At 37.2% G+C, this 18,363-nt stretch overlaps 1 protein-coding gene across 5 annotated transcripts in view; it reads right to left on the bottom strand.

The window, feature by feature from the left end:
- BIRC6 (baculoviral IAP repeat containing 6) overlaps nt 1-18,363 on the bottom strand; it is a 173,698-nt gene that overhangs the window by 21,093 nt on the left and 134,242 nt on the right. For all 5 annotated transcript variants that reach the window (XM_033512629.1, XM_015621424.3, XM_015621423.3 and 2 more), the window contains one exon: nt 891-1,101. In XM_033512629.1, the coding sequence (XP_033368520.1) occupies nt 891-1,101 (211 nt within the window). The remainder of the gene's footprint in view (nt 1-890; nt 1,102-18,363) is intronic.

Here is an 18,363-nt window from a genome sequence, read left to right as displayed (position 1 = left end):
GGAAGCAGGTAAACAGAATCAAGAAACCAACTAATTACTAGAATCAGAAAATTATTAAAACAAAGAAATGAACACTTGTATTGCAACACTGATAGTTACCAATGAAATGACAAGAGTATGTATATATACCAGCTTATGTCTGTCTTACCAAAACAATTTCCTGTAAATAGAGCAGTAAACCAGAGAGATACATACAAATACAAATCTAGATCAAACAGATGGTATATTCTCACTCTGGATGGCAGCATCCATTCAGAGAAATACACAGAACTCAATTTTCTTTCACTTCAATATTCATAATAAGTAAAAGCACATGTCCTGTTCCAGCCAGAACAGGGCTAATTTTTGCAGTATCCAGGAGAGGGCATGACCAGGACCCAAAGGTTATTCTATACCATCTCAGACCATTGCTGGGGCAGGGGAAAGGGTCTCCTCTGGGAAGAAGGGGTTCCTTCTGGTCAAGTGTAGTGGAGGGAGCAGTTGGGTGGTGCCAGTTCCACACTGGAGGGAGCAGCTGGATAATGCCTATTCTGAGCTGGAGGGAGGGGTCAGGGTGGTGTAGCTGCAGTTGGGTTGAGCTCCATGGTAAGCATTTCTGAATGTGAATCACTATCTCTTTTGTACACTTTTGTTAATAATACTGTTGCTGTTTGTTCTCTTACCTTATTGCTGCTTCCAGTAAATTGTTCTTATCTCAACCCATGATTTTTACCTTTTGTGCCTCCAAGTCTCCTCTCCAGCCTGCCACAGGGGGAGGGAACGTAGGAGCCAGCAAGGATCAGTGTGCTTTGGAGTGTCTCAGTGGGAGCACTAAATTAGGGAGTACCATTCCTAAAGCACAAGCACACAATACAGTTTAAACGAAGGACAGGGCTGATAAAAGTGCTTACCTCAGTCGGTTGGTATAGGTATCTACACAGGTCTTCATTTTAGCCAACAAGGTCCCAACAGAAGCTTGTGACTCCAACTGCTCTTCCTCCTCTTCGCTGCTTTCTCCTGACAGAGGGAGCAGTAACGGCACCATCGATGTGCAAGAGGCAATGGCACGGAGCAATTCTAGCAGAGCTCGGTACAGGGGAACATGTCGAGCCATGTCCAAAACTACGAGAGACAAGCAGTTTACAAAATTTACTACCACTGGAGACCCTTTCACTCCTAGTGTAGATGTTTTAAATAAAAAGCTAGATTTTATTAATTATTAAAATATTAATGAAATGTAATGATAAAATACGGTATTTTGTAACCACCATTTCAAATTTGTGTTGTAATGGGCCTGTACAGAAAGAAATTGACAAGATACCTGGAAAACAAAGGTTAACAAAGACACAAGAGGACAAAAGAGCTAACGAGGTATGGAAAAAGATTACCCCATGCTATATGAATTTCTAGTACCTTAACATATAGTCCTGGCTCAAACTTTATGCTGACAGTAACTGCAAACAAAAATGTATGGAGGAAAAATTGTAAACTATGGCGTGGCAGAGTAGCATTTGCTGAACCTAACAGCATAAGTATTAATAAAGACTTTCACATCACCCACTTCATTTACAGTTATCTTCCCCTTTGGGAAAATTTCTTTGCATTATTGCAAAAATATTTATGGATGTTAAATGAATTAAGTTATCTACTCAGTAGAAATACAGTTTTGCTTCTTTTCATGAAGAAAGGATTGTTTTAACAGCCATTACGTATCCTTCAGAGCATGCAAATTTTATCTGCATATGTATGAACCACAAAACAGTAAAGATGAGTAAGAACATATATTAGGGAGGCAAACCTCACTGTCTTAGTGCTTTTCAGTGTGATATATATGTGTTACAGAAGTAACTATGGGCAGAATACAGATATTGCCTCCTCTGATTAGGAAAGACAGGCAGAGATACACAATTCTAATGGATTCTCTAGCACCACACTGTTTATTTTTCTTCTCCACTTGTTTGGACAAATATGTAATGGATGTCACTTCAACTGACTTTGTATCATTAACAGAAATCCTGAAAATGTAGCAATAGGCAGATACTTTAACACAGATGCTTACTCTGCCCCTAGGACATGCTATTTTTAACTTAACTGCAGAAAATATTTGCTCTAGTTTAAAGTATTCACAAATGACTGAGTTTATGATAAAATAAATTTATTCTTTTTCCAGCAAAAAACCCCAGACAACAAAAAGCCTCTGACAACTTGCATTAGGACAGAACAAAGCACAGAAGAACTCTTTAATGTTTCATTTAGCACATCTCATCCTCCAAGCTAAAGCAGATCACAGACTTTCAACTCCTGTCACCAAACCCTTAGCTGTAAATACAGCACGATGGGACAGTAGAAATAGCCAAGCTAAATTCAACAAGCCAGTTTATGCAGGTTTAAGGCTGGATTTATCTCTCTCAGGAGTTCTTTGATCAATAGCTTGCTATTTGTCTTTTGAATCTATTATAATAGTACAAACTCTTAACTGGGTGAAGTGCTATTGAACAGGAAGAAAATTTACTAAAATAAAATATTCATCTACCAGGCTTGGTACCATGGCTCTAAAAATAACCCATGTCAAAATACTCCATATATCTAAAGCACACTGAATAAATTTAAACACTGTCATTAAGAAAACCAGTTCCAATTATCTGCTGATTCTTACCTTTATATATACATACATATATATATATATATATACACACATATATATGTATATATATATACATATATATATACACATATATATATAACTCCATTTTTTATGCTCAGTCTCTAGTGAAAAATGGTTGCCCACAAGAAAATCGCCACGAGATGTAAAAATAAACATACAGATCTGATAATGTGTGAACTTAAAAAAAGCACACACACACAAAAAAAAGAAAAAAAAAAAAAAGGAGGGTGGAGAAAAAAAGGCAAGCATAAAATATATCCTACCATAGCGTAGCCCTGGCCAGAAACCACCTCCTACCTGTAGTGCTAAAGACCAAGTGCCTACTCAATTTAATCAATAGTTGTTTATTATGAGGATAGTGAGTGAGGGAGACATATGACCTCTTAGATAACCACAGCATTTCACTCTGGAAAGCTTTTATTTATTTATTTTAACCATGAAATTTTCATGAGACCAGAATACATAATTTCAAATCCTTCAATGCTAGCTTGCCCTCTCCTTTGCTAAATGGATAGTTAAGTTCAAAATTACCATCATGAAGGGAACTGAACCGACATAACTTTAGAGTGGGAATCTTTTCTAGAGAGATGGGAGACATTTCTGGTTTTAGCAGATCCAACTCACTAGCACTGCTTTGTGATAGTTCCCATGAGAAACAAATGAAATGCATTCACTTGGCCTCAATTTAAACAACCTTTTAGGGAACAACTACTAACTTGTTTTACCTTAATGCCAGACTCTGTGAAACTCAATTTTTGGTACCAATACATGTTTTACATTATTTTTCTCTATTACACTTAGAATTGTGACTCATGCAAGTGTATTTTTCTGTCCAAAATGCCTGAAATCCCTTCTATCCCAAATCTAAATCTTCAAAATATTCATCAAGACTGGATACCTAGATAAATATCAGAAAATTTTTCTGGATAGGACTCAAAATTAGCAAATTACTGTTCATTATCTTTATCTGGCAGTTCACCTGCTCCTTGTGCTTTCAGCTGAAAGAATGCCAAGCTGTTTACAGTGTATGCTTCCTGCAGATACAGCTCTGCTTTCTGAAAGAGGTGAAGAAGTCTTGAACAGTTTGTTGAGCTCTATGAAACTTTTAAGACATTATGTTTAAGACACTAGGACAACAGGATATTCCTTTGTAATTTAACACCCCTGGCCCACATCTACTCTTTGCTAACCTGTCCACCTCTTCTTAGTGTGACCAGCTGCAACTACAGATGTCCCAACAACAATTTTCTGGACTGAGAGAGGCTTAACAAGTCCAGCAGCATTCCAAGTAGAACTTCAGTGTTCAGGCTGTGCTACTCACACTCCCATCAGGATCCTCTCTGCTTTTAGTGCTTGCAGCATATTTACATATTCAGGGATTTCTGAAATGGGTCTTCCCTTTAGATACCATTACATATTTCAGAAATAGAAATACACAGGTTTACAAAAAAAAAATAAAATCATCCTGTAATGAAGTCCCTTAAGGGAATTAAACTGAATTACTACAAACATGAATTAAAACATAAAATACAAAATTGCAAATTTAAAAAGCCTATCTCCATCAAATAGAAGCAGTGGAACTTTTGGCCTACTGTCCTCACATACAAGTATGTAGCTAACTAAGATGCCAACAATTTGCAATTCAAGCAAATATAATCTTCAGTGAAGAACAAGTGTTGAAAGTAAACCACTGTATTCTTCAAAGTATGCTCTCCCTTGGGAACATAGTCAAATTTTTTTGTCTGACTCAATTGAGCACTGAAGGTGTATCACAACACTTTACCCGAATTAAATATGATAGTTTCTCTTATAGGAAAAGAAATCCAAAACACCACGAAACAGAAACAAATCCTTTTGCTTATACCAGACCTGTAATTCAAATACCATTAGGAGATATTTAGTACTTCAGAATCTTTTTATATGTGTACTTCTGTTGGGTAAAAAGGCACCAACAGCCTTTGATTTATATGGGCATGCATGTAAGCACACCGAACTGCAAATAAAAAATATTCTTAAGAAAATAAAAACAGGAGAGTAAAATTTTTGGCTTTGTAGAAAAGACACATGGATACATTATGCCGGAGTCTCTGTTATCCCAAGGACAAAACAGTTACTAGATAATGACAGATACCATTAACACAGAGCTCAGTCTGGGGCTCTAAGTCTCCTGCACTGAATACCTTCAGACTGTCCTGGCTGTCAGGCTCCCACCAGATGTGGCAACTGTCACATCTGTCCATTTTTGTGCTGTTGGTGCCCCATGATTCTGTGGGTCAGTCAAGTGCTGAGGAATGTTAAGCTCACAGCACCATGACTGATTCAGAAGCTGCCCCTTGTTAACTCTCAAACAACTGCAGCCCCAGACAGCCCACCTGAACTTCTATTGGGTTTCCTGAGCACTTCTTCAAATGATTACTATATGACACATATTTACACCAAAATAAAAGATTAAATTATTTTATTTTGAGACTCAAGGCAGGGATTTGCACTCAGGTTTATCCTGCTTCCTTGTCTGTCTTAACCAGGGCTGTGAGGATGAGGCTGCCTGGTGACAACAGCAATGTTTCAGAGAAGGCTCCAAAACCAGCACTGGGAATTGGCTTCTGCACCACCTGACCCAAGCTGCTTCCCCCACAGCCTGCCATGTGATTCTCACCCTGCACTGAGTAAATACACATCAAGGTCTCACCTTTGAGCTATACCAGCAGTTAACCAGCTCAACTAGCAGAGCATGAAGCAGAGCACAGGCTAAAATCTGCAGCTGAACCTGAAGTGTGGGCTGGCAGCTGCAGGACACCACCACAGCCCCTTCTTTGGTGGGGCCCACTGGTAGCTGTGACAGAGCAGGGCAGGAGGTGACAGAGAACAGCAGGGCAACAGCACCATGGCAGGGTGGCCAGATGATGACAGCAGTGCTCTTAAAGGCTGGAATACCAGTGGTACCACACACAGCTGTTAACAGTAGCATTTTTATTACCACCTTTGTTTTATGAATTAAGCAATTATGAGTGGACATAGCTGAAAAACAGGTCAATGTCTTACTGTCCCTAATAATTAGCAAGGAAGTTCAGGGGCAACAGGCAGCATACAGATTTACTCACAATTCACATCAAAAAAGTACCTCAGGTCTAAATTTATTCTGTTGCACTTATGAAAAGCAGAACTCTCAGCAAGGTTACTGTCATTTGCTAAGATTGGTAGGGATGACAAACATCTGGAAAACATCTAATGGCTTAGGGGAATAAGGTCTCTACTTTTCCCACTCCTTTTGTTAATAGAAGTTTTACCAGAAACACTACAATTCAGCTAGTCCCTTGCCACAATATTTGCAACTTAGAAAGATGCTGAATGAAGGCTAAATAGGTGAAAAAATAGAAATTTCATTAAACTAAGTCTCCCTTATATGCTAATGATGGTCTGATTTGGGTGGAAGGAAAAGGAGTATGGCTGAAGTTGTTTTAAAAAGTTTTGACTTCCCCAAACTGCTGAGCATTCTGTCTTTTGAAAACTGCAGTCTTTCACATGCCTAAATGTCATGGGGTATTATACTTTTAACCTTTGCCTACTTATTCCTGGGAAGCAATTGATTAACATTTGAAGATCATCTGTGATTTCAGAATGTTTCAATTGCTTTCCACAAATCTGTTTGTTCATCACTAATACAGATCTATTTCTTACAAATATCTACGACTAGCCATACGCAATTACAATCTTAATATAATGAAAAAGCACATAAAAGCAGGTAGTTTCACAGAATCATGGTATAAACTTATATTTCATATATATCTGTAGCAAGATAATGACCCAACTGAGTCCAATACTCCTTTGCTTTCTTTTAATATTATACAATATTCAAACAAAGAATAGCCAGGCCTAATGGCCCATTAAATAGACAGTACTGAACAGCAATAAATTTTTTTGCAATTGATTTAACATCCTCAGTTCAACTTAACTGGCTATGAATAAGATTATTTCCATTGCAAAGTATATTTAAAACATCACAAAGAATATGCACATTTATTCTAAAATGAAGCAAACTATTAATGCAGCATATCCATTATATAAAAAAAATCTTCACACTTTACAGCAAATTAAAGAGACAAATACAGAAGAATATTCTGTAAGAAAATGATGAAACATTCTGATTTACTTGCATCTAATGTCAAGCCTTCCCCACTGTGATTCTCACTGTGACTATATCAGGAATTCCTACCCCAAAGGAGTCTATAACATCTTAACTTGATGTTAACATCTTAACTTGATGTTAAAAAACCCACAAACAGCCACTTGAGGAAAAATAAAAAAAATCAACCCCTTTACCAGTTTTACAGCTATGACACTGCCAGATGCAGACCCTCCTTGCTTCTGTGCTCTGAGAAATGCTGTCTATATATGCTCTCAATCTATCTCCTGTATGTAACTTCTTGATTTCTGCACTCATTATTTAAGGACTTAGTGAATTCCAGTTATTTTAGAGGCCCACAGATGTATAACCATTTTTCTTCTGTGCAATCTCATTTTACTTTGGACCAATATACATGACTGATGTCCAGCCTTTGTTGAAGAAAAGAAGATTGTGCTGGCAACCACAGCAGAAGGCACCACTGGAAACTCTTCCAAAACTACAGTCTTTTTATTTATTTTCTCAAAGAGATCTACCACTGCAAATATGAGACAGATGATGAATGATCAATTAAAAGGAAGTAGATGAAAAGAAAAACGTGTTTGGGAGAGAAGCCATATGGAAACCCCAGAAATATAAAGGAGGCCTCCTTCTTGCATGGGGTAAAGTTTCTAGTGACCCAAGAGATGCCTCCAAGTATCATTTCTTATTTTGTTTTGGATCTATTTCAGAAAGATAAGTTTTATCTTCCTGCGAAGATGAATTATTGTGTTTTGTTAAATATTCATCCTGAAGTAGCCATCTAATCCTGACTCAATTTTAAGCAATGTGGAAGATAACCACCAGTTATGTGGAGTAACTATATTATAAAACTGCTCTGTTCATATCATGCACAAATGCTCAACATTTACTAGAGTGCATCCAAGCCTCCCCTGCAAAAAGCCAAAGAAAATACCTATGTATTCTGAGTGATCTGCTTTTTCTTTCACAGTAATAAAGCTTAAAAGACATGGGATCATCAGCTTAAGAAGCTAGAAGTAAAGTAAGACATTCTCATTACACTGCTACTTACTTAAACTTTAAGACCAATGTTAAGACCATGACTGCAATACCACATTACATATACTACAAATGTAGCACCTGGCACTACATTTTTCTTTTTTATTTCATGCTTTTTAACCTCCAAATAAACTTAAAGTAAGATCCTAAAGTTCTGCCTATTTTATACCATATCTAAAACATGCTTAGTAATTAGTGAGGACCCTTTTTTTGATGCCTCAGTATGTTATTCACAAACCTAAAACCCACAGCCATGACCAAATTAAAGATTTCAGGATCTCAATATCTTATTAAAGATTCTCAGCTGCTATGAACACCACTGTTCAAAAAGAAAACCACACAAAGGAAACACTCATTTTGTATTTTTAATTAAAACCTTCAGAAGACACGGTCTTGTGGCCATATATACAGCCAAGCATGAGTGAGACACCTCTGTCTTTCCAACAGGGCCACACACCCTTTTGCTAAATATTTTAAAACTGGAGCCTTCTTCACCCCCCCTTCGCTGCATCTTTGCAAACATATGATCTATGAATGCAGTCGCTGCTGCAGGCAGTAGTGTCGGTTCCAAATACGTCATGCTCTGCTGCCTCTTGATTTTCTGTTTCAGAATCAACCCAGGGCAAGCCTCTTTTATAATAGGCCTAATTAACACACTGTGTTCTGCTCTGCCTCGATAGAAAAACAGATTGCCCACAGAGTAGCTCAAAATCAGATCTCTAAGAAAACATTAGCCTTTGGGTAAAAATAAAACAAAAGCTTTCCAAATATTGTCACCTTGTAGTAATTAAATTAGTTTGACTTTTTCTTCACTTATTTTAAAATAGGAATAACATCAGCATTTTCACAGTACTGTTTTCAGTATTAGGAAAAATGACATCAGGAGGCACTTGTCCATTGAATAATGAAGCAGGAGAAAGGAGTTAAGCACCCTTACAGGCCATGAAACACAAAGCCCATGCCAGAGCAATGAAACAGTACAAGAAGGTGGGGCTCTGAATTTAATGGGTACAATGCCATGCTCCAAATTATTACTCCTATTGTTCAGATACAACTTGAAAATTTAGTTCTTCTGATGTCAGCACTGAGCCCATTAGCAGTCAAAAATATCAGGTCAAATGTTAGAAAAGATGAAGATAAATTAGAAAGTTACTATTGAGACTGCATTCAATGATTAATATCAATATAAATATTAATACCATGTGCATCTCCCCGTTTTATCAAAGAGATGGGACAAACCTGGAAAGGAGAGAGTAGGGTAACTAAACAACATGTTACAGAATGAGCTGTTTCACTATCTAAAATGAAATAAAGACATTGTGACCTCAGTGACTAATGAAGGGTATCATAAAGACATTGCTTTTAAACTATGAGTGGTAAAAAAAGTGAGTAGAATTGGACTGATCAATACATTCAAAGGAATGGGCACACTATTAGAAGAAATAGTGCCATTTGTACAAGAACATACACTATACAATACATCACTTTTAAGGTCTGGAAAAGCTTAGCACTAAATGTCAGGGTAGTAAATACTATCACAGGTTCAAAAGTAATTGGGTAAATTGATGTAAGAACAGGCCATCAAAGGCTAACAAATGATGGGACACCACCCCTGGCAACATACTAGCTATACCAAAGCAGCATCTGCATGTCAGCCCAGTCTTTATATTCTCCCTATTACTGCCCACTATTGGTGGTAAAGTGGCATCCTAACAACCTTGGTTTGTCTTGGCATTACTATTACTGTGTGTTCTAGGAAACTTGGAAAAAAAAAAAGTGTAACTTCAACAGGAAAGGAAAACTGCTCAATTAGACAGGCAAAATGTACTGCTCAGGGAAGTCGCTCAGTCATCCGTAATGATGTAATGAGGCTCGAAACTACTGCTCATAACCATTTCTGGTTTGCTTATTTTTTAAAGAACATTTGATTTTGGTGAAATTGAGTATTTTCTGGAAAGTTCTGTTTACAAGTCAAGTCAAACGGCACTTTTAACACATGAATCCAGAAAAAACCCTCTGCCAGAAAAAGTGCAAGGCATTATTTCATTAGGCCAATGTGTACAGTTGAATAAACAAGACACAATTTCCTGCATTTGAAAGGATGGGAAAAAGAAACCCAAACAGTACAAAAAACATGAAAACCAAAACTGAGCTTTTAAAGCACAAGTGACTACTAAAGCCACACAGGATCCCTAGTCTTGGATATATTACTATTTAATGCCACACTCTAGTCCCTCCAAATGGAATCCACTAGGGATCACTCTCTGCCATTATACAGAACTCCAAACAAACCTGAAAAGGTGGTCAGGTAACGGAGAGATTCTTCTTGGAGGCTGCAGAGCAATCTTACATGGGGTTTGGGAATACATCATCAAGCAAGAGTAATTAATTAATGAAATCTAAAAATGCAAAATTCTGTACTCATTGGTTTTGTTTGATTTTAAAAATGGTCCAGCAGGCATCAGTGTAGCAAGGCTGTGAGCAAAGTACTGAAGAATAAGCACTTACTGCCACTGGGATCCAACCACACTGCAACTTTTAATAGCCTCTCCTTTGAAAGAAAACTGGATTTACCCATTACCAGTCCTTAAAATCACCAAAATACAGAGGAACCCAATTAAAACATAAAGCTCCAACCAAATCATGTTTGCATCGAAATCTAGAAAACAAATGTAAGGAAGCATCAATGCTCCAGGAATGTTCTACATTATCAAATAAATAAAGAATAATACAGAGAAAGGCATAAATAAAAGAAAAAGTAATTAAAAAAACATATGAAAAATGTGAAGAAAGACATACAAAGACAGGCATTCGGAGACCACATGAGAATAAGTTGTTTGCCTGGTCAAGTGATGAAAAAAAACTTATTGCTAATCCAACCCACTATGGCATTTATTAAATTAGAAAGGACCAATGATTTCTATTTGAGGTTGGTGTACTGAAATAAATCTAATAATAAAGGTAAGCTAGAAGTGTCAAATTCGTCTTCCACTTAGGAAAATAAGAAAAATATTTTCTGCAGAGAAAAACACAGGATTAAAATATTCTACAGAGAAACCCTTTCTTAAAAAGTAAAAATAAGTTCAAAATAAGTAAGGACGTGGAAGCTTGCTTATCATGTCATGTTAAGTGCTTTAAGTGTGCACTACCCAGAGAAGAAAGGAAAGGTATCACTACCCTTAGAATGTGAATCAGGATTTTTAGAAAAGTTAAACTGGCTTTCATCATCCCTGCAATGGAGGAGGGAATAGTGATTTCACTATTTTTGGCAAAGGAGTGGGCAAGCAGCCACCTTGAAATGCTCAGTCTGAGCGTTACCTCTTCCAGGCCATAAAACAGTCACTAGTATTTTAGAATAAGATAGGAATCAAAAATAAGATGGAAACCTGCCATTTCATTGCACATGCTGCAGAAATAGATACAGAAATTCAAAATTAGATAATGAAGTTGTGGAGTGTTTTTAAACCATTACTTCAGCAGATGGAAAAAGGCCAAGACTTGGGTCTTCTGCTCTGTCAGCAGAAGATACCAAGCCTGTTACTGTAAAGAAAGTATGTGCGATTCCTGTGCTTTATTTTTTCTGTATGTGTGAGCACACCTACAAGAGCATGTCCTCAGGGGATAGAAAGGAGACTATTTAAGCATCTCATTCTGCATTAAATATCTAATTATTTTGCTTGGCCAAGATAGCAGAGCCACTGTGCATATGCAAAACAGAACTTCTATCACTCCAGTGTATTTTTCAGAGAATAGTTGGTTCTGTAAATAGTAAGATGGGCTTTTAGTAAACACACAAAGAGCATGCTGTAAAGTTAAAGCCTAACAGCTTCCTTGAGTCCAGTTTAAATGAAAAGTAACCCTTTGTATTCACTGCATATTCAAAGTGCCTTAGAGTGCAAATAGCTCTTATGTGGTAAAGATATCAATCATTTTAATATATATTAGGAAGAATCATCTGTAAGACTTGTGGAATAGGAGAATTTTCACCTTCGATGCAACCTCATGCAAGTTCCTGCACCACTAATTAAAATGGATTATCCTCCATTATGTTACAGCAGAACAACAAAAAATAACTCAAAATAAAATACAATATTCTTTTGTTAATAAGCTGCATTACCTTGATGTCCTTTAGAGAGGACAAGAAGATACAAATCCTATCATAAAAAACTGTAATTTGCGTTGGAATAATTTGCCATAGACTACTTCCTTTAACCACAGAGATCCATTTCCTTGGATTTGTACTCAGGATTAAAAATACCCTCAGCGGATAGTAAGAAAGGAAATACTATGTGTGGGAAGTGTCTGCATAACAATATGGGAAGGGCCAGATACATTTGCAATATTTTATTTTCAAAAACAGGAGAGGAAAAAAGAACACAAAAGAAATACATGACATCTGAGATTGTCACTGCCCAGAAAATGAAAACCTATCACTTGACTAAATAAGCAAGACTTTCAATTGCTGAAAATGAAAGCCAGCCCTTGCCTCAGTAAGTTCTTCAAATGCACATTGAGCCACACACCCCAGGTGACAAAACTCTTCCCTGAAAGCACGGTGAGCTTGCTCTTAGGAAAAGCAAAGCAAAAATGCCTAGGACAAACCTTGGCAATCTGCTCTGCACATGAACAGAAAGGGATTGTTAGTTTCTTCAGTCAGAAATTTTTAGCAGCTTATCTAATTGTGCTGCCACTGTTTGGGAAAACCATTGTTTAATAATATGGAGAAACACAAAAAATTGAAAATGTATTTATTACTTACAGTTCTTTCAGAGGCCTCTTGTGTACCTTAAAACTTTTGTGTCCTGCTAGTGGTTACATTATCTTAACAGGAAGGCACAAGAGTTAAAAAAAAAAGGAAGAAAGCACATCAGACATTTCTGCTATATAATTTGGAACTATAGGACATGTAGCATGGTGTCACATTCTCCTCTGAAGTCATATTCTCCTTTCAAAAAACACTGAGCCTGTTGGTAATGAGGCATAATTTTTACAACTAATTCTTAATGCCTCTAGAAAATCTGTGTTTGTAGCATGTGGCACTGCAGAGCAATCTATTTCAGACATCCAGCAGTCATATTCACAACCATAATTACCAAGTCTAAATTAAACCACTTGAGATGTATGGTCTAACTAAAGTAAAATCAGAAAAAATTGGTAAGATTGGTAATATTTATGCAGTGTGGTATCTCCAATTTTAAAGGGCTGGCTGAACACCTTTACCTATTACCTTCAAGAGGAGAAACCAATCCAGTATTAGAGACTCCCAGGCTTGTCCTATGAGCAGGGATACAGCTACCAGTGTTGGCTTCCAGTTGATGAAGAGAAAAAGGGAACTCCTGGGTGAAATGCTCTTGGGCCTTAGCAATGAGATAAATGACCCAAGAAAGCCTAAGGATAGGCTCCCTCCACACTAAACTTCCCTGCCTTGTGCCTTGAACAGTCATGCCAGTGGCCTGCACTGTCTTCCCGCAACCAAACAGCCATCACAAGTCACGGACAGTCTATTGGCAGAGACAATTTCACTGAACACTCATGGCCAAACCCAAACACTTTTGAAGACAATGACCCAGGCCTTTTATTTCTCAAGTGAACAATTAAAAGTAAGCATACAGAAACCTATTTCAGGAATGAAACGAAGACCAGCTGCAACTCATGTAAGATTTGTTAGCTTCTATACATCCTTGTATCAAGGATCAGCATCTAACTTTATTACTCCTGAAAGCTTATTAAGAAAGATAAGTCATCTGCAGGAGGCAGGAAGGCAAACACCATAGTCTACTTTCTTTTTACATAAGACATATTATACAGTGGAGTGCAAGGCATAAAGATCTGTCAAAATAGTATATCCCTGCTTAGTACCAGACGAATTATGTCTAAGTGGATCAAAAGGGGAATACTAAAAAATAACAGGTCCTTGGCAGGCAGATACAGATACATAAGCAGTCTGTTGCTCAAGCTTTCAAGACAGTCATATTATCCTATAACCACAAAGGTCCAGAAATTCATAGTGGTCTCAGATGAGGAAGAAATCTTGTTTACTTAGGTTTTCAGGATTGTCCTGTAAATCACCATCAGAAGCTTAGTCATCAATTGGAAAAAATTTCTGTTATTTAAGGCTCATAAAAAAAAGCCGACAGACAAAATCACCACCTCACTCTTGATTCCACAGCAAAATACTCTATCATTTAAGCAGCAGGACAAAACATATGTGGATGAGAAGCAGAAGGAAGAACAACGTGGGATGTGAGAAGCCCCACTGAATTCTCGTCTTTACCCTTGCTATTTCTCACCCGATATTTGAGTATTTTAACTATAAAAATCTTTATCTTCTGGAAAATTTAACAGGCACTTTAATTTACTATGATCAAGTGAGGGGTGTCAGAAATCACAAGCTAGTCTGAGGTATGCTCTGAACATACAGCTGCAAAATATACCACCAGCTTAAAAAAAATCAATGAAGATCTGCCAGCTCATGAATTTATGTTTAAAAGCCATATAAAACAGTGTGCAGTACAGGAACAGATAAAGATTGAATCAGAGGTCCAGTGTCTCAGTGAACTTTGCTAAATACCAATTTGTTGAAAAAAAATACCTCGAATTAGCTCCCTGTAGCAAGCTTCAGTCTTGAAAAGACCGAGTTATCTGTCACACAATCCAGTATCCAATTACAAATCAAATCTAAGGTGCTTCATTCCTTTTAACACCTAGGTTTTTAATTTTCAAAGACTTCAATGCCATGATGTTTCAATACATGATTAACTCCTTATAAATTACAACAAATTTCTGCAGCACAGTAGAGCTGAAACTACAAATTTATAATTTGTTCTTTCATACATTTTTTATATTATTAACCAGCCAAATGGATAATCAGTTTTGACATTTAAAAACATTCTGTTGTAGTTCTAATCCAAAACCAGTATCTACTAGATAACAGTCTGCTACTTGAAATGCTTTGAAAATACAAGCATATATTCATATTATCTTGCAATAGGAAATATGAGGTTGTGCGGTCTAATATTTTTATTCTTTTATTCCAAACCTATTTCCAAATCAAGATGACAAAACAGATGAAAGAAACACATAAAAGATGCTGGGAGTGCAGTAATCTCTAGGTTTGTTTTGTTTTTCAAGATCAGTCATCTGAAAATTCAGATAGACAAGATGTGTCCTTTCTCAGATGCTAAGATGCTTTAAGGACTTTGGAGAAAAAAAAGTTGGTGTAGTACTGCAGTTCTCTGAGAGCCACCCTCCTGGACAACAATCAGTTCTCACTACTCTGCTTCTCCTGTGCTTGCCCAGTAAGGACTCAATATTCACTTACTGGAGTCCTCTAACACACCAAAATCTAGGAAGATGAGAACTCAAAAAATCTGATCCTTGAAAGCCATAATACTCCTACAGAAGCATGAAGCCTACACTCAAACATTGTGAAGGAATAGTCCCAAAAACCTGCTGTCTTTGATTAAAAAACCTCTCCCAAGCTGCAGAGAGCAGCACTGAATCAGAACTGAAGCACTCTAAAAGTTACTAACCGCTTCATAAAGGTACAATACCCACACAAGAGATTCTTTTCAATATAAGTAAAAAAGAGTAAAATTAATATTGCCCAGTGTCAGAAGGTCACCACATGCAGCTGGGGCTGAAATCCGCACCTCTGACTCAGGAAGATTCATCAGTCACTAATTTCTTAATTGCTTCAGGACATGAAGACAGTGATTTAAATACTTCTTTCTGAACAAATATGATACATGTCACGTGACACCTTCCAAAGGCTGTTTTCTTTAAACTTTACTCAATTATCAAACTTAGTACTTTTCTTGACAAAACAGCAGTGTCCATTCTGACCATGATCACAGGAATTGAGCTTGACCAGTAACAAGAGAAGCTGGTGTTGAAAGGGTTGTGGCAGAAGAATTGGTACTACTTCACATCCATTAACTGACTTCTTAATACAGAACTATTTCAGAGCAAGAGGGAGAGACTGGAACAAGATCATTTTTGCTAAGTGAAAACTGTCAGGTAGGAACTGACTGGAGAAACTTATGTAGTTAAGAAAGAATTCTGAATTTTTCCAAGGGTATTTTGGGTCAGCGTCTAAATTACAAAATCAGGAAAACCCCCAGACAACAGCCAAAAGACAATGAAGTTCCTCAATCAGAAGGAAAACCAAGATGAAATGTACAGCTGAAGTGCCAAAATCATCAAGTCAATGCTGAGCTGAAATACGTGAAAGAGCCATGAAAGAGAATAGTAAGAAAGCTAAAAATAACTTTTGTTGCTTCACATGGAGGACCCGAGTCCTTCCTCTTTTTTCAGCAGAAGAGTAAAAAATTACTTTTAAACCTTGCCATGCCTATCCCTGCTGACTCAAGGGCATCACACATCAATCTGTATCATAAAAAATAGGCTAATGGCTCCCACAAAGAAAACAGTATCTGTGTTATCAGGAGAAAGAAAAAAAAGAAATTAAAAAAAAACAATAAGGAAGAAAGAAGAAATGTAGCTACTCATTTCCTGCTTATGCTAAGCCAACTAGTTCATCTTAATTTGTGCATACTACTGCATCTCCCAAGAGACACAGTTTTGCTCTATTGTTCTGCAATTTAACTGAAAAGCCGTCAGACCTCATAAAGGGAAATTTGTGAAGGTTGTTGGAGAAGAAAACTAGAATACATCACCCTATAGAATACATGTGCTACCTGATTTCAAGTACTTTCCTGCATCTTGGAGAAAATTCAGAACAACTACAAGCGAAAACAGTCTTCATGGACAGCTGATCTTTTGGATTTCATTACAGCATTTTAACCTAAATAGGCTTTTAAGTCTAGACATTATCTGAGTCAAAACATGCTATTTTAAAAAATGTTTAAAAAATACAGCACATAGAATAATTACAGAATACACAGAAATCCTAATTCTATAAATTCATAAAAATACATGAGGAAAAGTAAAACATACACTTAAGAGAACTTGCTTCTTTTTGTGCTGTGTATTGTTTTATTATTTTGCACCTGTAGCATTGTGATGCTCTGGGTGTACCACATTACTCGTAGCTGCAGTGTATGGCAGGATAATGATCATCGAAGGATCAAGACTGTAAATTGCCGGATTTATACCACTGAGTTTTTACAAGATAGCTTGGCAACTTCCCCTGAAGTATGAATATCTTTAAAATATGACATACATTTGTATTGCCTGAGGTCTATTCCCATGCAATAGAAGCAACTTCAGCAGTAATGAACAGAGTGACCTCTAATCAACCAAATTTGCCCTGCTTTTAGAATACCACATAAATCAGTTACTGAGGAGTTGCCAAAGTCTTACTAAGTGCTTGAAAGCTCTTCCTAGATGGAAGTAACAGAATTAAATTTAGTATGTTTTTCGATACCAGTGTCCAAACTCCAGATTCTATATAACTGTTTAATTTTCGCTTCAAAACAGGTGCATTTTTTATTGACATCTATAAAATGTATTCCCAGACTCTTAATTTTACACAAAATGTAAAGTATTTCCCCATCTTTCCAAATATTGAGTATTATGGGTAAATCAAAGCCTTTTCCAATGAATTACTCACTTTACTCATTTGAAAAATTGTGCATGAAATTTTCTCCTCACACTGGAGATGCATTGTAGCTATGAGGAAGTTATTTGTAAATGCCAGCTTCCACCCAGCATGGATGAATTCCTTGAGCTTCCTATAACTAACAAATGTTAAGTCTGACAACCTTTATTTGCTTCTTCTCAAACAGCAACTCTTTACCACCACTGACAGCTTAAGCAGCTACTTCCCCATCCTTCTTGCTGTGTTGTGCTGGAGATTTATTTTTGGCTGTGCCTGTTTCCCCAACCCATTCACGTCATGTCCACACAGACTCGCATACCAATGCAATGGCAGGATGTGAGGGAGAAACGCCATCAGACCATGGCAAACGCTGCATCTGAATCACGCTGTGCAGGAGGCATCTCTGCCCCTCACCTGTATGCAAAGGCAGCCCAGATTGATTTGTTTCCCAGGCTTCACTGTAGCCAGTGAATTGCCAGTTGCAGCACAATTCTAAACCAGCAGACCACGATGAGACCTCAACCATGGTAATAACCAGGCTGAGAAATGTTTCAGGATTTTTTTGCTGCTCTCTGTGGGCACATCATAATTAGCTGGTTATTTGCAGTGCAGCTGCAAACATATAATTAATCTTTAAATAAAATATGCACGTTGTACAATTTCCCTCTTTCACAAAGGAATGGGTTTGATTTTGAACATGTGAGGGTTAATACAGTACAGCAGCTTGAAAATTCTGTTATTGCTATGTGCTGTCAGCAATGTGAATGGTGAGAATACACAGGTGAAAATTCCCCCATCTTTATATCTCTCAATGGATCTAAATGAATACAGAAATACATTTACGATACATAGACACAAAACAATTGCAAGAACAACTGAAGATGAAGCAGCGTTTTCAGAAAATGGGAAGAGCTTGAAAAGAAAGGCCATATATACATATTAGAAAATATATATTTAATGAAGCTATGCTGGAGA

The sequence above is a fragment of the Parus major genome, chromosome 3 (assembly GCF_001522545.3).
Source record: "Parus major isolate Abel chromosome 3, Parus_major1.1, whole genome shotgun sequence".
Taxonomy (NCBI): domain Eukaryota; kingdom Metazoa; phylum Chordata; class Aves; order Passeriformes; family Paridae; genus Parus; species Parus major.
The sequence above is the reverse complement of the archived record's forward strand: the minus strand, read 5'-3'. Positions and strand labels throughout refer to the sequence as shown.